We start from the raw sequence: 21734 nt of genomic DNA, 5'->3' as shown, positions 1-21734 counted from the left end.
TTTTACAGCACAGGTCAAATATTTAAACTAAATCTAACCACAACATCTGGTTTAAATAAACCCAGGCCAGGCTTACAGTTAGGAGAAGATGGGCACGAAGCTGAGCTTGAAATGAGGACAGAATGTCAATATTCTTATCCAGGGAACACTGGGATACAAACTCCACATCCAGTCCAAGCAGACCAGCACCATTTAAACACAGATTGAGTCTACTATGCAATATTTCAGGACATATGATGAAGGTGTGTGTAAGTGTGCTGTACAGTAAATGAAGAGGCATACCACAAACACTAGAAGAAAGTGTGCACCGTTAGCACTGTTCATAGTCCTCTAGAAGTTGGCAGTAACGACACTTTGCTGTGTCGAGCTAGAACTTTGGCAAGATGCTTGCACGTGCTCTCACACGCAAGCACACAGCTGGATTTCACATCAACTTCCACCGTCATTACCCAAACTGTGAAAAACAAACCCCAGACGCTACGTGTGTGTGTCGGTGTGTGTGTCTGACAAGTGTGAGAGCTGACCTTCTCATGCTGATGGCGCTTTACGGTTTGCTGGGGTGCGTCCACTAATTAGCCATTCACACATACACACACATATACAGTATGTGTGTAGGGCCAGAGGTTTTTTTGACTAAGTCCATATACGCGACCAGTCAAAAGTTTGGACACAAGTTACGGTTTTAGTAACCATTAAATTATTGTTAACTATTTACATTGTAGATTCTCATTGAATGCATCAAAATTATGAATGAACACATATGGAATTATGTAGTAAATAACATGTTTTTTAATATATATATATATATATATATATATACACACACTTCCCTTCAGGGATAAATAAAGTGATTCTATTCTATTTTAGATTCTTCAAAATAGCTATCTTTTGCTTTGATTATTGCTTTGCCCACTTTTGGCATTCTCTCGATGGCTGGTAGTGGTAGTGCGTGTGTGTAAATATTGGCACGAGTGAGACACAGGTAGGGAAAAAAACTGAAGATCTCCAAGACAGCCATTCATTATACCAAGAAAAACAAGCTGAACACAGTACTACCAAACTGCTAGCTGGTCACCGCAGGAAACGTCTTTCTACCCCATGAGATGACCGTGCGCTCATCCATTTTTGTGTCAGGAATTGTCGTCAGACCTACAAGGACCTTAAAAATGAGCGGGCACTGTTGAGAAATGTGACTTGTTTGGCAAGGACAGTTGGAAATTGACTTCTTGAAGCTGGTCTGAAGTCACACAGGGCATGGAAGAAGCCCTTCATCGACAAAAAGCTGAGGAAGGCCTGGCTACTCTTTGCTGAGGATCACAAGGATTAGACTGCTGATGAATCCAATTTTCAGTTGATGTCCACTCCAGCCAACTTATTGGATAGGAGAAAGCCTGGAGAAGCCTACAAACCAGACTGTCTAGTCCCTACAGTAAAACATGGGGGAGGATCAGTGACGATCTGGGGTTGTTTCAGTATGGGTGGAACAGGGCAAATGCAACTGTGTGAAGGGCGAATGAAGCAGGTCATGTACAAGGCTACTCTTGAAAACAGTCTTCTTTCATCAGCTGGAAAACTCTTTCCTGCCTCCAATGACTGGATTTTGCAACAAGACAATGCCCCTTGCCACATAGCAAGGTCACTTAAAGCATGGAAGGAGAACCAGAACATTACTGAAACCATACCTTGGCCTGCTCAATCACCAGATCGAAATCCATTTGAAAATCTGTGGAAAATCCTGAAACATTAGCCCAAAAACAAAGCAAATTTGTTTGAATCTGTGCAACAGGAATGGGCTGCTGTGACAGCAGAACACTGTCAGACGTTGGTGGAGAGCAGCCAAGATGCAGTGCTGCAGTCATCAAAAACAATGGCTATGCAATCAAGTACTATCTCTTGTGTGTATCATGTGACTCAAACAGACTGAAAGGAAAACATGGAATGCCTAAAAGCACCGTTTTTGGCAGCACAATTCCAAAGCTATTGATGTAAAGACTGAAGTGATTTTGGTTATCAAGAAAACCATGGAAAATGGCTAGATATCAGCTCTTAAATTCTTATTAACTATTTTTGCTATCAGTGTATTTGTTCTAATAAATGTACCTTTAGTTGTACCAGGCATTAAAATAAACAAGAAATTGAAGAAAACAAGAGTGGTCTAATAATTTTCTCCATGACTGTATATATGTCTTGAGTGATTAAAATTGATAACAGCTCCTGACTCCTCTGAATCAATTGAAACAGGGTCCATTTACTACACCAGGACAATCCAAAAACTGCACACAGTGCCCAATGTGCTGAGTCTGCCTCTAAACGCTGCCTCCTAATCCAATGGAACATCCACAAGATGCACTGCCAGCAGTCTGATCCATAGTGGCCCCCTCACACAACCCACAGGTTCCAAAGGATCAGCTGCAAACACATGACACCCTCCAGAGGTCCTATGTTGATGACCCAGCAGGTCAGAATGATGTTATTAGCACAATGGGTTCTACACAATAACAGTCATGTTCTTACTGGATACAAATCAAGGAAAACGAGACGATGATTTTGACGAGCTGTCACAGTTGTAATAGATTTGGAAATTTCAGAGGAAGTTTTATTCCTTTACTGGCCACATTAATGTTAAATAATACAGATGAAGCACATCCACAAAAGAGAACACAACATCCATCTATCCATTACCCACACACTGTTTAATTCCCATTAGGGTCATGTGGAGCTGAAGTCTATCCTAGCTGACCTAGGGTGAAGGCAAGAGACACCCTGGATGGGTCACAAGTCACAGGGCTACACATAGAGACAAACAAACACACCTACAGACAATTTAGAATTACAAGTTGACCTCAGCATGTTTTTGAAATGCAGAAGGGAGGCGGAGTACCTGGAGAAAACCCATGGATGCACAGGGAAAACATGCAAACTCCAAGCAGAAAGATTCCGGGTCCAGGCTGGGACACGGACCAGGGATCTTCTAGCTGCGGGACGAAAGTGCTAACCACCAAGTCACGATGCAGCACAAAAAGAGCACAACATGCAAATGATAAACTTCAAAAACATTATTCCAAATGTAAATTGCTTTGAAAGCACTGAGTTCAACACTACATTTTAAGTAGCATGTTTTAAAGGCCATGTACTCTCTTTTGTAGGGAAGGGGTTCCCAGCTTTTTGGGATTTTTGTAGTCTAACCAGTGTCTATTCGGACATCCTGCAAACTACTCGCAAAGAGTGATGCTAACCATTTTCATCCGAGTAGATTCTGAGGACATGACAAGCACAGATGTGAAAAAAAATTTATATGATCCTCAGATGACTCTTGACCCGTTTTTTAAGGTCCTGGCCCTGAGGTTGGGAAACACTGCAAAGGGCATAAAGTGTGGAGCATCCTGTAGTATTTCATAGAAGAGGGAGGAGGGATACTAGTTTCTTCTCTTGACATTGGATTGCAGAGGATGGTGCATAATTCCCCTCGGAAAAAGCACATCTTAAAGTTAAATGGGTGCGAGTATCCAAATATGGATCCACATGGCTTACCAAGCTGTCAAAGATGCACATCAATCCCATGTGCTAAAGCTGCTGGAAGACTAATTATGGCAACACATTTTTTGTGTGCACTAAGACAGATTCAACTTCAAGGACTGGTTTGGAATTTTTTCAAGTCTATCCTAATTTAACACTCACAGTATGTACACAGAGTGTTACTGGAAGCTCTAATGATTCCTTTCTTCATATTGATGGGAAGAGTTCCCTGTGAAAATATACTGTAAGAAATGGAAGACAATGTCCAAGCTTCGGCTGGCTGATTCACACAAATGAGTTAGCGCTTTTCAAAGCTACTGTTACAAAGTTAATTTTTCTTCCTTTCATGTTAACCCAAAAGTTTGAAAAGGAATACATTAGAGTGGTTACACTCACAGGAAATGAAACTGCAGTAAATCTACTGAACATGTAATGAACCGGATGAGGACACACAGACCTTGAGAACACATTTATATTCCTATTCCATCTCTGATCAAAACAAACTGTCTTTGAGACTCCTAACATTCATGTTAAATGCATCTTCTTTGCTTGCAGAACATCTGCAAAGCTGATTTTTAAAACAGTGCAAATACTGCATTCTTTGCCAGTCTGTTTGTTTACAGCCTTCTCCAGGTTTGCAGGGACATTGCTGTGGTCAGTGCTTTAATGGTACCCTTTGTCCCCTTTAGACATGCGCTCCATTAATCTGACGGCACCTGAATGTGTTGGCTTCATGTTTGAATGAGCATCACAGAAACTCTCAAGCCAATAGGGAGAGCTGATGTACTTCTGAGTGGTGTGAAGTAATTTCGGGAGGGCTTATGCACTTTTCTCCATTAATATTTCTACTGACCACAAAAAATGTTTGTGTACACAAATGAAACAATATTCCTTTCTTGTTCAGTTTTCTCTACAATTAAATCTATTACAAACTGAAATATCCGCAAAAATAAAACTGTACTGTGATGAAGACAAAGATTTTAGCTGATTAATGACACTCACTGATACATAAAACATTACAAGGAGCTGAAGTTTGTTTTGTCCTCTCCAGCTGTGTAGGAGTCTTTCCTCCACGTTTACTAAATACCTGCAATATCAGACACCATCAGGACCCATATGAGTGTCTCCAGAGCAGATGGAGGCACATGGAACAATGTCAGTAATTTCATTAATTACTAATAATTACAAGTCATACCCAACAGAGACAAGATCAGTCTGGATCTAACAGCCGGTCACACTGTTTACCTTTCTTTGCATTGGACAGATGATCTGTCACAAAGAGTCACTTTAAAAGCTGGAGTTAATTTATTCATTACACAACGGATAAAGATTTAGCCTTTTGATGATTAATGTATTAATTTGTGCTACATGACCAACCTTGTCTGTATGACAAATAGTGCATCACTGTGTGGGAAAGACTAAATGAAGCTGTGAAGAACATGAAAGCAAAAAATAACGTGAATATCTGAATGACACTATGTCTTCACTGTAAGAGGGTGATGAAGCAGCAATGTTACGCATCCGTATGAAAAAGGCTTTAGTGAAATAGTGTGCAATGTTTGCTGTGCATGAGTCTTCATGCATGACATACAAACAAAACAGGGACTCATGAGTAAAAACCTGCTCAATAGTGCTGTCAGTGGCCAAAAAAGTCCTTAAAGTACCTTTATGCTTGAGAATATATTCTTGTTTTAAACAAGGATAGAGAATTCCTTTGCTCATCTCTTGGATGGCTGAGAAAATCTGACAAAGGGGTTCATCACAACCATCAGGGAGAGGAGGCGTGATCACAGCAACTAATAAGTATATGACCAGCACATCATGTGAACACTAAAGAAAAAGGGAAACATGTGAACATATTCTGTAGTAAGCTCAAAAATATTAAAATATAACACTAAAGAATCAAATATTTATTCTTCACGACTGCCACTGTGACATCCCTGATTTAAAAAGTCACTTCACTTTAATGGAATAGAATGAATTAAGGCTGACTCCAGCCTCTCAGGCACAGGAGCAGTCAGTTTTTTGACATCATCATCATCATCTGCTAGCACACTAATGGAAAGACATTTAATTCCAGCAAACTCACTTAACACTTGAACCATTTTTGTGGCATTTTTCCTTCTCCTATTTGTGTCGGTCTTCTTTTTCCCACTTTCCTCTCTCTCTCTCTCTGTCAAACCAAACCTAGCAGCTTATTTTACTGGCATAGCTGGCAAGCAAAGAAACAGAAGACTGGCAGAGGTAGAGATGAAGCAATGGATGGAGAGGGCTGTTTTATGAGTCTGCATGGATCAAAGAGCTGGGGCAGAGAAATGTCTGCACACATGCACACACACACATGCACAAAGACCTGTGCTCAGAGCAGAGAGGAATTGGCTGGTAAATGCAAAGTTCCTACTTAATGCAGGGTGCCAGTAAGAAAGGGGAAAAAAACAGAAGTAATATTGAAAAAGAGGATTGTTCACCTTCTTTACCCCTGGTGCCAGGCACTCTTAGGAGCCTGCTGCTTTCATATGAACTTCCCCAACCTGTGGCTTTTTAAATCAACATCTGATTCGTCTGAGAAGTGCAATTACACAAGAGGAAAAGGGCGAGGGATTAGATGTGAGGGGCAGAAGAAAGGGGAAATAAAGAGAGAGGAACGCAGGGCTCAAACAGCACCAGAGAGAGGCTGACAGATGAAGCTAAAGACAGACTTACAATAATAATAGAGGCATTAGAGGTGCGTAAGCTAGAGGGTGCTTATTTAGTTATGTAAGGAGCAGAGCCAAGTCAGAGCAGGCCGGGCCCTCAATCTACAGGCTTGTTTGGAGAAATCCTCGGTATTTCCACTGTCAAGACCAACATGTGTCTAGCACATGGCCGACCAAAAACATGAGCGGCTCCCCCTCCCCTCCTTCCTCTCCGTACAGCACTCCTCCATAAACTGGGTCATAGGCACAGTCCCACCATCTGTCAGAGATCGCTCGCCTTCGGTTTCACATTCCTCCACTGCGGAGACCCCCACAGGTCTGTGCAACCACACACACACACACACACACACACACACAGACACACACACACACACAGACACACACACACACACACACACACACACACACAACAGGGGGCTTCTCTGAACGACCAGATACATGAAGCTGGCGTCTGTCAACAATAAGTCTAAATGGAGAGTGTAGCAGCGCACAAACTTTGCAGGGTTGTCTGTTCAGACATGGAGGGATTCAAAGTGAAGTTCACAGCAAATGGAGCGAACACAGTTGCTGCGAACTGAGCTGATAACTGTCCGGCAACTGTCTGACATCAGCAGAGCACCACCAAGACTACCATAAGACTGAGAACAAATGTTTTCAAACCAGAAAAGTCTAACACTGTTTCCTTAAACAAGCTTGAATATACTGTAAAATTTTAACGGCAATGAAATAGCCAATAACAGTTAAGTATCATGATTTTTCAAAAAAATATTTATCATTCAGACACTTGAGCAAGACATCTTTTGCAACAGAGACATGACTGCTGCAGATGGAAAGAAACAAAACAGGCAAAATGCAAAATCATAAATACATGCAAACACAGGCAGACATGACAAGACCACAAGATTGCAGACAGTCAGTCAGTAAACAGGTTTGAAGTTAAAAGTTGAAAATCAGTGAAATGATGAGACAGTCTATAAGGTGCAAAGTAGTGGAAAGTTCAGTATTTATATGGGGGGAACTGACAATACAATTGTCATTGCACAGTATCATTAACTACTACTCTAAGATGAACTGATTTACCAGTAAAATTACAGAAAACACAAAATAATGCTTTCTCAAATTCAGTGTTGGAGATCAAATAATTAATGACTGATATGCGATGAAGGTAAAAATGTCCTAAATATAATAACTTTGAAAATGAATTTTTTGCCATCCATTTTACCTGTTTGGTCTGTTTAAAACTCCTACTTTGGCCATGTTGAACAAAATAACAAGGATATTGTGGCTGTCATACACTGGACTGAGTTTCCAAGTAGGTGGCAGTTTCAATGATGTGCCTGGTAGCCCGTTAGCTGCAAAAACAATATTTTTAGGCCATCAACCTGATCAGAAGCAGGTCTGTCATATGTCAAACAGTAGGTGCAGAGAGTTCTCTTGATGTTCCTGCTCACCAGCTGAACAGGGCTGAAAGACAGAAGCAGCCTGTAAAGTGATACCACAGCAAAACTGTGTGTATTTGTAACTTCCTGAGCATATGAATGAGAAGCAGATTCTGCTGCAGGACTGAGTGCCTCACAAGTTGATTACGTGACCAGTTAGCTGATATTACAGTGATATTACTGTCCCTGGTTTTGTTGTCTCTTTCACTGTGATGGTAGAAACTCACGATATTATTACTGCTGTGAACAGCATGAATGAAAAAGTTAAACTCAAAGTAACTATCTGCTGGTTTTGAATTGTCAAAGAAACTACAGTGCCATGAAAAATAATTATTTAAAAAAAAAATCTTTCCCCCATTTAAATGATGAAGACCATCAAACAAATTCAAATATTAGACAAAGATAACCAACGTTTACACAAAATACAGCTTTTAAATGATGATTTAATGCTTTAAGAGAAAAAAGCTATCCAAACTTACCTGGTCCTTTGTGAGAAAGTAATTGTGCCTCTTAACTGTGGCTAATCACATTTTTTGGACAGCAAGTTCAATTTCACTGACCACACCCAAGTCTGATTACCTGCAGACCTGTTCAATCAAGAAATCACTTAAATAGAACTTGTCTGACAAAATGAAGTCGGCCAAAAAATTTCAAAAAGCTGCAACAAAATGCTGCAATCCAAAGAAACTCAAGAACAGATGAGAGATAAAGTAACTGATGTCTATGAGTCTTGAAAGAGTTCCAAAGCCATTTCTAAAGCTTCAGGACTCCAGAGAATCATGATGAGAGCCATTATCCACAAATGGAGAAAACATGGAACAGTGGTGAACCTTCCCAGGAGAGGCCGGCCAACAAAAACTACCCCAAGAGCACAGCGATGACTCATCCAGGAGGTCACAAAGCAACCCAAGATGATCAAGAAGAACATAAAGGCTCGTCCTACTTTTGCAAACAAACATGACTGATGCTGCTTTGCTGCTTCAGGACCTGAACTACTTGCTGTGATGGATGGAACCATGAATTCTGCTCTCTACCAGAAAATTCTGAAGGAGAATATTTGGCCATCAGTTTGTGACCTCAAGCTGAAGTGCACTTGAGTTCTTCAGCAGGACAACGATCCAAAACACGCCAGCAAGTCGACTTGTGAATGGCTTAAAAAGAACAAAATGAAAGTTTTGGAGTGGCCTCATCAAGGTCCAGATTTGAATTCAATTGAAATGCTGCGGCATGACATCAGAAAGGTTGTTCATGCTGGAAAACCAGCCAGTCTTGCTGAACGAAAACAGTTCTGCAAAGAAGAGTGGGCCAAGTGATCTCCACAGAGATGTGAAAGACTCATTGCCAGTTGTAGAAAGCGCTTGATTTCAGTTGTTGCTGCTGAGGGTGGCCCAACCAGGTATTAGGTTTAGGGGACAATTACTTTTACATACAGGGCCAAGGAGCTTCAAATAGTTTGTTCTCCTTAATAAATGAAATAATCATTTAAAAACTGCATTTTGTGATCACTTGGGTTACCTTCATCTGATATTTACATTTGTTTGATGATCTTAAATACTAAAGTGGGGAAAACATGCAAAAAAATAGAATTAATTAGAACTAGAAATACTTTTTCACAGCACTGTATATCATGTCTCTTGTGAAGGGAGGGCCATAAAATATCATGAAAGATCATCTGACAGCCATGGAAACACCTTGGCACGTCACCATATAGTAGCAGAGAGTGAACAGGAGCTGTGTTTGTGTTCTGCATATTTTTGTTGTTCTTCAAGAAGTGCAATCGTGCTCACCTTCCAGAAGGCTGATCTTCAGCCCACACAGACACACCAGCACATCCAGAAAGGCTCCTCTGCTCACCACACAGCTGTTCTGTCTGAAAAGAGAGCAACATAACCTTGTCTTTGATCTCCAGAAGCAGGGACAACTGGAAAAAAATCAGTTAAATCAGAAAGCTTGAGGAAGCTTTTAGATGTGATTGGTAAAAACACAAAGTTTGCTCTTAAGAACCATAATGAATGATCTCTTTTATTCAAGAGGTTGCTTAAATGGTCCTAAACCACTTGCTGATTTAAGGAGATAACTCTGCAGCCTCTAGCCACTGATCATCTGTTTCCCATTACGATCACAGACAATCATTTTCCTCAGAAATAGGCTCATGTCTCACCACAAACTGTTAAAATTAGGTCACTGGACATTGTGACTCAATGAATCTATTGGTTGTGAGAATCGTCATGATACAGTGGCGGGGTCTCTCAGGCGAATGTCTGTACCCTGCAGCTTCATGACTGTGAAACGTATTTTAGTTATTAATCAGAAGTTCGATCAAATCATTTTACCTCAAGGCACCCTTACTGGTGTTTTCTGTCTGGCATTTTACACCAAACTTTGTTTTGTGTCTTGTTTTAGTTTCTCTTGATATATCAGTGACAATTTGCTTAAATTTCAGAGTCAGATATATCTGACTACATTCAGTCAATAGTGTGTCTAAGTGTGTCTAATGCGTCACTGAATTTCAGAAGGAGTTCAGTTGAGCATGTCAACAAATCCATTACATACGAAAAGCACTCGGAGCGCAGTACTCCGCTGCTCAGTCATTGTATCATTTCTGATAGATGAAATCTTTAAACAATTCGTGGTCTGCAGCGGTGGATTTGCAGCAGGATCGCAATCATGTGATCGTCAGCAGGCAGCTGATGTAGTGTTCACTTGTAGTGATAATTACAGTGCCGCTGTGCCACTATCGTGCAATGATGCAGAGATCTGTAACAAACTCATGGATCAAAACTTTAAGCTGCATCACTGCTAAAATCAAATCACTTGGTCCTTTTGTCATTTCTGAGCTTCCCTGAAAATTTCATCCAAATTCGTCAGTTCGTTTTTGAATAATTTTGACACACAGACAGACAGACAGACAAACCAATGCCAATCGTCACATAGTTAGGCCATGTTTCTTGGTGGAGTAATAAGACACAATCATCTTTGAACCCCAGCAGATTCTGGGCATTTTTTTGCTTCTGTAAAGGTTTTGCTCATTTTACTCTGCACCTGGAACCTGGATTTAGGAGCCCATATTGGTAACCCCACCAATACTGGAAAAAATGGTGGCCTTTGCACACTACAGTCATGTTACAACTTACATTTTGAATTAGTTTCCACACTTGTCTCCTATTTGCTTTGTAAACAAACGCAACTTGCAGTTCAGCCCAAAAGTCAGTGAATTTTGTGTCTGTGGGTCAGAGCTGAATCACTTGCACTGAGGAGCACAGAAATGTTAGCTTTTTAATGGAATGCAGTTGCAGCAAATTTTTAGGAGAGACATGTAGAATTAATATGTCATCTAAATTAAATCATTTAAGATTCCCAGCTTTGGTTTAGCTAATCTTCCCAAAGAAACTGCATGTCAACAATTATACATCCACAGGCAAAAAAGTTACAAATTTAAAGATTTTCTTCTGGTTTTGTCATTTGTGGTTCTAATAAATATTGTAACTTTGCTGATTTTTGAAAAGATAACAAGACTTCCAAACCTGCCAGAGGGTTTTGGTTTTCAAAAGCTTAAAATGAAATGTTCTCATTTGCTACTTTAGCACAAAGATCTAAAACTAATATTGGGTAATGTTGCCTTGTTGACATGACAAACTACTGCATTACTCAGGGAGGGGTTTCTATTATTGCTACTGTACAGTCACTGAGGATTTCCTATTATCATATTATATTATTATCCTGTTAGTCTGTGTGGCCTTGGTTGGAGGATAAATGAGGGATATTAATGTGTACTGACCCAGACAAAAAGTTACTGTTTTTAGTGGGTCAACAGCTTGAGAGAACGTCACACATATCACAGCTAAACGAGACAGTGATGTGTGTTTAAACTGTGGTGAGTCCAACAGCCAAAAATGTGTGAACATCATGTGAGAGGCCACCAGCTGTATGATCATGAATTTGACTGGTTGTAAGCTGTTTACAAACACACATATAAACAAGAAAAGCTTTGTGTTTCTTTCCTTTTAATTCATAAAAAAACCATTCAAAAGCTGATTCACTATGAAGCCAGTGACAATGCAGAACTATTACGGTTATGTTGTTGGTGAGCGTAGACATAAATATGATCTGTCTGCATATGGTTTGTGTGCGTGTGAAGCAGCATGTGTGGCCACTGTGAAATATGTGTGTATTTATGTGTGAGTTCAATCAAAAGTATGACCACAGCGCTGTGAAAGCCCACAAGTGTGTTTGTGAGAGAACAAGAGAGACAGTGTGTGAGCTTGACGTCATGTTTTCATCACTCAGATATTAATATCACACACGCCCCCACACCAACCCTCTGCACAGTTTCACACACATACATACACAACACACATGATGGGGATGATGGCAAAGGATGTGTGTGCATCTTAACTGGGAACAGATTGGCAGGGATGAGTCTTGTGAAGCGGGTTAAGCGTATTTATGTGTGTCTGAATGTGAGTTAACGTTTTAAAAAAAAGGCTGTAAGAAGTTCAATCATTAGATCACAATCCAAACAATACCCCAGGGAGGTTGTAATAGGTTGGTGCTGTGCCCGATACGCCACCACAGAGCCAAAGTCAACTGCAGTCAGCTACATGGGCATTCGCAGTCATCGTTACAGCGCTGACACCCTCTTGGAGCCAGAAAAAGTCCAAAATGACACAACACAGAAACGGTGTGAGGCCAGAACCCAACACTGACTCAGACTAGACGAACAATGCATTCCGTACTTTCTGGAAGGCGGCCGCTTCAAATTAGTGGTGTTCTGGACAAGTTAAGAGGTTTTCTTTTTCCAAAAACAGAGATCCTCTGACCTGTGATGTCCTTAGATCCGGGCGCCGGGCTTTGTGGTGCTGCATGATCAAACGAACAGGCGATGGGTGCGCTCTGGTGAGCAAGAATTCACCTCGTCATCTTAATAAAGGCTCATCAGTGTAACCAAGCGCAGCTAGCAGGGCTAGTGTTGCTAACCCAGCGACCCTGTGTTATCTGCTGTAGACCTGACCACAGGGGAGACTGGAGACCCGGGCCTGACCTCAGCCAGGCAGGAGGGGTGGGGGAGGGGGGTGTATCTGCAGTGAGAGGGCCAGAGGTGTGTGTGTTGGGGGGGTCCATGGATGGGTCAGCAGGCGGCCTCTTTGAAATGGAAGCCTGGGCAGGACATGAAGCGGACACGGCCAGGGAGGGGATGTACGCTGAGACAAGGAGCTATTCTTCTGGAGAGGGAGTTGGAAGAGAGGGATGGATGCTTATCTTTGCACGTGTGTGTGTGTGTGTGTGTGTGTGTGTGTGTGTGTGTGTGTGTGTGTGTGTGTGTGTGTGTGTGTGTGTGTGTGTGTGTAGGATTACCGAGAAGCGAGCCACATGCGCTGATGGAGGGCTTCGCCAATGCCACTTCCTGCTGGCAGGGGTCTGTGTGAGTCAGTCTGGTAGGAGCGCAGCAGAAACAGCACCTGCAGACACACAAACACACACTTGAGTTCATGAACACAGGACTATTATTTATTACACTGATAGTTGAGCTATAGTCAAGATTAGAGCTGCAATCAATTCATCAGTTATCTGCTGTCAACTGCTAAATTAACTGACAACTATTTTGATAATTAAATAATGATAACAACTTTATTTATATAGCACCCTTAAGAACAGTGCTCACAAAGTGCTTTGACAATTAAAACATGTAAGACAGACAATCAAGTGAGACATAAGGAGACAAGGTAGAGTCAATTAAAGTAACTAGCAAATATAAGTGAAATGAATAATTCACTAGATTAGCACTCATATGAAACAAGGGAACTAGGCACTTTAAAAATGAAACAATCAGATTTTAGAAATAGAAAGTCACAATTCTCTGACCTGAGGTTTTTAAATGTGAACATTTTCTGGTTTCTGTCCTCTATGACGGTAAACTCAATATCTCTAGGTTGTAGACAAATCTAGACATTTGAAATCTTAGTGCTTAAGAAACACTGATCAACATTATTTACCGCTTTCTGAAAATAGCACAGAATGATTTACCATGAATATAATCTTTAGCTGTAGTCTGAGTCTAAAGAGACGTGGATTCACAAACAACAGAAACTGGAACCAAAAGGCTTCAAAGACAGACACGTAAAACAGTCCTGCAATGCATCAGTGTTTTGGGTCTTCTGGTGCGGAGAGAACATGTTCTCCCTCTGTGGATCACAGTCCAGAACATGCAAGTTGAGTGAATCAGACACTAAATTTGGGTTTGAATGTGTCCACCTTAGAAAGGCTTAAAAGTCCTTTGACCTTGATCAAGATGAAAACAATAAGGATAACTAACGCAGAGACAAAACATGAAACTATAAAGGGAATCGCTGTTCCTTGCTCTCACACAGCCTACATCTATTTCATAATTCTATTTTGAAGTAACACAAGGTTTTTTTGTTACAGAAATACACTACCAGTCAAAAATTTGGACACATCTTCTCATTTAATGTTTTTTCTTTGTTTTCACGACTATTTACATTGTAGATTCTCATTGAAAGCACCAAAACTATGAATGAACACATATGGAATTATGTAGCAGAGAAAAAAGTGTGAAAACAAGTCAGAACATGTTTTATATTTTCGATTCTTCAAAAACAGCCACCCTTTGCTTTGATTACATCTTCGCACACTCTTGGCATTCTCTGGATGAGCTCCATGAGGTAGTCACCTGAAATAGTTTTTCATTTCTTGATTTCTCGGTCATGAATGACTTCCCAGAGATGCTGAGCACTTGTTTGCCATTTTGCCTTCACTCTGCAGTCCATCTCATTCCAAACCATCTGGATTGGGTTTAGGTCAGGTGACTGTGGAGGCCAGGTCATCTGACGCAGCACTCCATCACTCTCCTTCTTGGTCAAATAGTCCTTCTACAGCCTGGAGGTGTGTTTGGGGTCATTGTACTGCTGAAAAATAAATGATGGTCCAACTAAACGCAAACCAAATGAGATGGCATGTCGCTGCAGGATGCTGTGGTAGCCATGCTGGTTCAATGTGTCTTTAATTTTAAATAAATCCCCAACAGCATACCAACTCCTCCTCTATGCTTCACAGTGGGAACCACGCATGTAGAGACCATCCATTCACCTCTTCTGTGTCACACAAAGACACGACAGGTGGAACCAAAGATCTCCAATTTGGACTCATCAGACCAAAGATTTCCACTGGTCTAATGTCCATTCCTTTTGTTTCTTGGTCCAAATAAATCTCTTCTGCTTGTTGCTGTTCCTTAGTAGTAGTTTCTCAGCAGCGATTTAGCCATAAAGGCCTGATTTGTACAGTCTCCTCTCAACAGTTGATGTAGAGATGTGTCTACTAGTAGAACTTTTTCAACTCATTTTTTCAAGCCACTTTATATTGTATTGTATTGCAGTGTGTCAGTACTGTAGTGTTTCACCCTCACTGCTCAACCCTGTACATATTGCAGTGTTTCCCCTGGGTTGAAATGGCTGTGAGGTGGTGGGGTCACTTTCAGCTGAAAATTGTTGAGCGGGGGGGGTTACATATACTATCGGGCCGTCTCCGCCGTAGCGGTCTCGTCGGTCAAGCGGGTTTTGCACTGCACTTTTTTTTTTTTTTTTGCCGCGGACCAGTGAGGCGGCAATGTCGGCAGAATTTTAATGAGGCGGTGGTCTATACCAACGAGGCGGGCCGCCTCACTGATTATATGGGAGGGGAAACACTGTATTGTAAATATTGTTACTGCAATTGTTATTTTGCTATTGTTTTGTTTTGATTCTACGTTTATTGCTGCTGTAACAGTGGAAATTTCATCTGGTATGGGGCGAAATGAAGGACTTATCTTAACTGTGTGTAGAAAGTATCTGGGCTCCAATCTGAGGTGCTGTTAATGTGTGATTTCTGATTCTGGTAACTAGGATAAACTTATCCTCAGCAGCAGAGGTGACTCTTGGTCTTCCTTTCCTGGTGCGGTCCTCGTGGGAGCCAGTTTGGTCGGAGCACTTGATGGTTTTTCCACTGCACTTGAGGATACATTTAAAGCTTTTTCAATTTTCCTGACTGACTGACCTTCAGTTCTTAAAGTAATGATGGACTGTTGTTTCTCTTTACTTAGCTGACTGGGTCTTGCCATAATATGGATTCTAATAGTAGTCAAATAGGACTGTCAACTGTCTACTAAACTGGCTTCTGCACAACACAACTGATGGTCCCAACCCCATTCATAGGGGAAGAAATTCCACAAATGATCCTTGCCAAGACACACCTGTGAAGTGAAAACCATTTCAGGAGACTACCTCATAAAGGTTCATTGAGAGAAGGGTTTGCAAAGCTGTCATCAAAGCAAAGAGTGGCTACTTTGAGGAATCTAAAATATAAAATATATTTAGACTTATTTCACAATTGTTTGTTTCCATATATCTTGCTTCGGAGTTTTGATGTCTTCAGTATCTACAATAGAAAGTAGTAAAAATAAAGTAAAAACATTGAATGAGAAGGTGTGTTCAAATTTCTGATTGGTAGTGTAGGTATTAAGTATTGTATTTAATGAAGTGTTTGATATTGAAATTAATAATGAACTGAGATGTGTTGGGGTCCATTTGATTCAGCTCGGCAGGACGAATGATGAATGTCTGTCCAGTCTTGACTTCTGATCTTAAATGAATTTATATGCACCTGTACCTACTGCACTCCTCACCCTCATGAAGACCCTCTGATTTTAAATGTATTGGTTTATCAATATATTAATAAAAAATATATTTTAAATCATGTTTGAATATTCTTTCAACTGCCAAGCATGTCAAAAAAGTAACTGGGACAATCATTATTTTGAATCATCCTTCACTATTAGCTCTGTCCTTAAAGAGAACTTGGAGTTTCTTCACTTTTCAACTACCAAGTTCATTGCTTTCTACCCAGAGCAGCATTCATTTTTCCTTTATTGATATTTGACACACAAGATACCATCACTTTACTATTTTATGTTGATGGACAGCTGTGTGAAATTTTGTCATAACTATTGTATGAAAGGTCACAGTGAGCTTTGACCACCAAATTGTAATCAGTTTATCATTGAGTTTAAAAGAGCTTGTCCTACAGGTGTTTAAGAAATATCACAATCCCAAGAATACAATGGATGGAAGGATGGACAACCTGAAAACATAAGACCTCTGGCTTCTGCTGTCACTGGAACAGAGGCAATAAAAACTCACTGCTGAGACATCAGACTTGTATTAAAAATCCCTGTGATCAGACACACATTTTTTCCTGGAGCAAAGCCTGTTTGTCCACTCACTATATATGGACTGAAGAACAGTGTTCCCCTGGTGTACATGGAATTTACTCACAATAAGTATGTTGTAACAAAACTAGAGTGAAACAAGTAGATTCAGAAATGTTACTCAAACAGAGATAGAAAATACAGTGAAAAGTAATTAATGTTTAAGTCTTGATACATGCAGCTCGATACATAAAACATGTATCAAGCTGCACTCAACAGTTAGAGACAGAGCATCATAATCCTCCACAGCGATGTCACCAACTGCTGGGCGATAAACCTAAATTAGCCCGTAGAGGGCACAGCTAGCATCCCCTTTGATGTATTTATTTCTACTTTAAATATCCTGCCTGCGTTGACCAGACAACATGATACCAGCTCTAGATAACTGTCATTCCAGGCACTTGAGTTCTGAATAGGAAAACATGAGGTTTCCCATTGGAGATTAAATTCATTTGACTGTGGCTGATGTGACAGTGAGAGACTGAGCCAGTCTGCAGCAGGTGGACTGGCGGTTGGGAGTGTTCAGAGGCCAGGACACTGGCTGGCTGGCTGGCTGGCTGGCTGGCTGGCTGGGGTGTGTATTCTGGGCCTTGGTAAGTATACTCTTTAAGCTGGGGCCACGGCCACAGACCAGTAGGAAGCCATTCATTACGCTGTGCAGGGAAGGCAACATGGGGAAAAACCAGGCCGACCACGTAGCACCAAGCCTGGCCACTGAGTCCTGGCCTGCCTCATCTCTTCTCCTGCAGTCTCCACGCCCAGACAACACCCACTGGCTCTCACAAACAGCTTTCACACCCCCAGGTCCTTCTTCCCCTCACTGTCACTGTCTAAGGGCTTTTCCACCTACGAGGAGCCAGCGTTGGAGCACATTCCCAAACCAAATATTGAACATTTCCAAGTGATTCCACTGTCATGAAACTGGTTCCAGTCACACTTCAAGAAGTCACTGAAAATATTCACTGAGCTTTCTTTTCACATCCTGGAATCCAATGTGACTGATAAATCAAAAAAAGTGGCTCCATTTTCAGTGTTAATTTGAACCAGATTTGGCAGATTCCCGGGCCACCTGTGTAACCTGTAAAAATGTACCCATTTAACCAGCTGATATGATATTCTGTTGCAGCTTGTGCTTGACAAAAGAGTAGTAAATTAATCCAGCAGTGCGCCACCACCCTGTTTACTTCCAATGCAATGGTACCAAACTAGTAAAACCTTGTTAACTTATATCGCACTTGTGACATCCAAATCTATTTCAGTTTGGTTTTGTTGGACACTTAAAATACGAAAATTAGCGACAGTCTCACCTCATATTCTTGCTGGTAAACAACCAAACATGACTGATGTACTAATATGATCCATCATCTAACCAGGTACTACACCCTGCAATAGCCCTGTTTGAGCTGATATGGAAGTCTCAATTGTCTAACGTAGATGCCACTAACTTTGCTGAAACTTGCAAATCAAGCAACATTCTGGATATGTTCTGTGATCAGTGCTATTACGCCCAGTTATGAAATAGTCCCATTTCTTTGGAAGCACAAGTCAGCTCAGTAAAAGGTCACTTGAGCAGCAGAACCAGTGCCAGCTGTGGTTTCAGCGGCAGGGTCCCGTGTCTTTACTCTCTTGCTGCACTACACATCTACACCTCATCCCCTGGGCTGGGAAGTCCCTGCATGGGAGGCTGAACCGGCTCAATCCAGCCCAGCAAGAAGAAAACCGAAATATTTATAGAAAATGCTGCCTCCCTGTTCCTCCTCCCAAAGACAGAGTGCAGAACTACACCCCATGTGGGAGGAGATGCTGGGATTGGATCAAGCTCAAATGAATGGAAGACGATAAGACAGCAGCTCAGAGACCTGCTGCAGGCCTATTCCAGTTGATCAAATTTCAGATTTATTTCCTTGACTGTCTCTAAAAGTGGATTTCCTGTTTTCTTTTTGTTTCTTCTGTTTATAACTATAAGGCTTCTATCAGTCCTCCTACAACTTCTATGACCCCTGCAGGGACATTTTCATTGACTTGTGGTCAAAAACCTGAAAGAGAACCTTTCATATTGGTTTCCATGACATTAAATTTCAATACATGTTAAAAGAGACCACTTGAGCTTGAATCTTGGTCACCAGAGACCAACAAATAATAAAAACACAAGTATTTGCAATTTATGTAGTTAAAAGAAACCCTAAAAAACTCCTATGTTGAATTAAATCTAACCAAACAGGGCCTCTTGGATGAGACACGAAACCAATAAACAGAAGTCCATTTATCTTCCACTGAAACTTTCAGTACTACCATGATCTGGCTGACTGAGAATCTACACAGACATGCTGTGTTCAAGATCACAAAAGGCCATGAGCTTTGCGTTTACTGTTATACGTCACTGAATATATGTGGTAAATTAGGGAGCACTTTTTCAGCACCTTCATTATCGAAAACCATTTTTATTAAAGCTACAAGTCTTGTGAAAAATTTTCAGAAATTCATGGAGATTTATACTCTTCATTCTCTATACCGTCATATTACTTTTTACTTTAAAGCCGCATTCAAATCTTTGGATCTTTAGCTACTAAATGTGCCACAATCTCATTGGTAACATTTCCTACCATTTGGTGCTCAGCAGGGATAAGATCGCTCGTTTATCATTGGATTTTGTACTTACAAATGGGTTCAATTAGAGCAGTGGCACTAAACTAAGCAGTAAGGTTGTGGGCCACAAAACCAAATCAATGAACTGAAACAGATTGAAATACTAAATAGAGAAGAGGGACTTGTGATTTAGTTCGTTTTTAAAATGTGACTTTAAAAATTTTGATTAATGCAGTTTTAAATGCTTAAACCTGCAGTGTGGAACGTTTGTCTCATCCTTCTGCGAGTGAGACTGATTACACAAATACTGCTTTTTATCTTTTATATGGAGTGTCAGAAACTTTTCATCATACTACTAGTTGCTGTAGCCTACTCCGTTTCCGTCACTACGGCCACTCCCCTCTACAACTCTGGCAAAACAACCACTGGTTCCCGTAAAATGCATCACTGCTCGTGCGCACGAGTGAGAATGTCACCACAGAAACCATTCTTAAATCTCACTGCAAATACAGAGAGATCTACCTGGCACTGGTGGGGTGAACTGGGCTTCAATGTAACACAAGTTCATTCATATGCAAAAATTCTTTATATACTCTATGACTTAGTAGTAGAATCAACCTCCCTTTAGAGCTTTTGTTGCAGCTTTATGGTGCAAAGAACTCACCACTGCTGTGCTAAATATGAAGGATATCAATCCTATTTGTACGCCTTGTTTTCTAGTGAGGCGTTTAACTGCTTGTGCATGTGTGTCATTTCTGTGTATGAGTGTGTGTTGCAACAAGCCTTACTCCACTTTTGGGCCCGGTAAAAATAGTTTTGGTGGATGTGAGGTCCCTTCAGACTCTGTTATCAGCCTGCCCTGCCGTCCCTCCCACTGCCGCAACCACAGACTGACCACACGTTGCTGCGAGCATGCACACACACACACACACACACACACACACAGGCAAGCATACAGCAAGTGCAAGTGCAAATAATTGCACAGCAATCCATGACACCGTCCAGTAAAACACACGCACAAAGAAACACATAAATCGGCTTTCACATAAAAGTAGATAGTGGGTAGGCAAAGCGTGGACGCGCCCAATTAGGCAAAAAGAGATCCCAATAAAGATGGGCTAAATATAAAAGGAAATAAACATTCTCTGGCTCTATATAGCTGTATTCTTGCACAAACAAAGCTTACTGCACTCTAGACACCATGTCATACTTCCTCATATATGCATATGGGCGTGACAGACAAGTAATTTTGTGGTGTGTATATGTGTGTGTACACGCAAGAACTGTATAACTACATCTTTGTCAAAATTTACAGCAGTGCATCTTAACTAGCCCCCAGAGAGCTGTTTGTTATTTCCATTATGCCCAGAGAGGGGTGTATATTTTGGTGCTGGCAGCACAGTGGTGTGTTTGTGTGCGGGTATGTGTGTTTGTTGAAAGGTGACATTCAGCCACCTCCTGTCATGACTCCTGGATGTGTCTCTAAATAATAAAATGTGAGCTACCTCAACAATAGCAGTAAAACGCAGCGGGCAGCTCACTTTCAGCTTTTTCTTCTAAAAACTTGACTCATGTCATGTCACATAATGAGATTAAGACTACTTGTGTTTTTTTCATATTTTAGCAAGCTATAATCAATTGCTGTTTTTTTGATTTTCTAGTACTGTCTGATCCTTCTCACACTTTTTTCGGAGTATGAGCTGCTACCTTCTGGTAGACGCTACAGACTGTGTCACTCCAAGAGTAACCGTTTTAAATTGTCCTTCATTCCCGTTTCTATTGTTCTACTGAACAGCCGGCACATAGTGCACAGCTCTAACCAGGGTACCTGCTATCGGCTATTGCAGGACTGATATACCTGCACTTACTGTTTTTCTTGTGTTGCGGGAATGTTTATCCTACATCCCAATGTTCTTCTGAAATGCTGTACTCCTGCTACTGTTGTTTTATGATGTCTTGTCTTTTTAATGTTGATGTGGACTGTCACACTTTGCCCAAGACAAATTTCCCTAGTGGGATAATGAAGTCTATCCATCTATCTTTGTCACTGGTGCACAGCATCTAATCACTCAAAATATTCCACCACAGGTCATTATCTCCTCTCTATCTACTTGAAAAAAGCCTTCTTCTTATCAAACTACAATAATACCTGCCAAATTATCAATAATTATGACTACATTTATGACAGAATAATGTTCTAAACATTTTTTGAAAGGGCAATTGTAAAGCAACCAAAGTCAA

At 40.9% G+C, this 21734-nt stretch overlaps 1 protein-coding gene across 2 annotated transcripts in view; it reads right to left on the bottom strand.

Moving 5' to 3' along the window:
• thada (THADA armadillo repeat containing) overlaps nt 1-21734 on the bottom strand; it is a 137503-nt gene that overhangs the window by 36844 nt on the left and 78925 nt on the right. For both annotated transcript variants that reach the window (XM_051959561.1, XM_051959562.1), the window contains exons 30-31: nt 13007-13110; nt 9439-9521 (exon numbers count right to left, since the gene is read on the bottom strand). In XM_051959561.1, coding sequence (XP_051815521.1) covers nt 9439-9521; nt 13007-13110 — 187 coding nt within the window. The remainder of the gene's footprint in view (nt 1-9438; nt 9522-13006; nt 13111-21734) is intronic.

The sequence above is a fragment of the Acanthochromis polyacanthus genome, chromosome 15 (genome assembly GCF_021347895.1).
Source record: "Acanthochromis polyacanthus isolate Apoly-LR-REF ecotype Palm Island chromosome 15, KAUST_Apoly_ChrSc, whole genome shotgun sequence".
Taxonomy (NCBI): Eukaryota; Metazoa; Chordata; class Actinopteri; family Pomacentridae; genus Acanthochromis; species Acanthochromis polyacanthus.
Note: the sequence above shows the minus strand (reverse complement) of the source record. Positions and strands in the feature narration are given on the sequence as shown.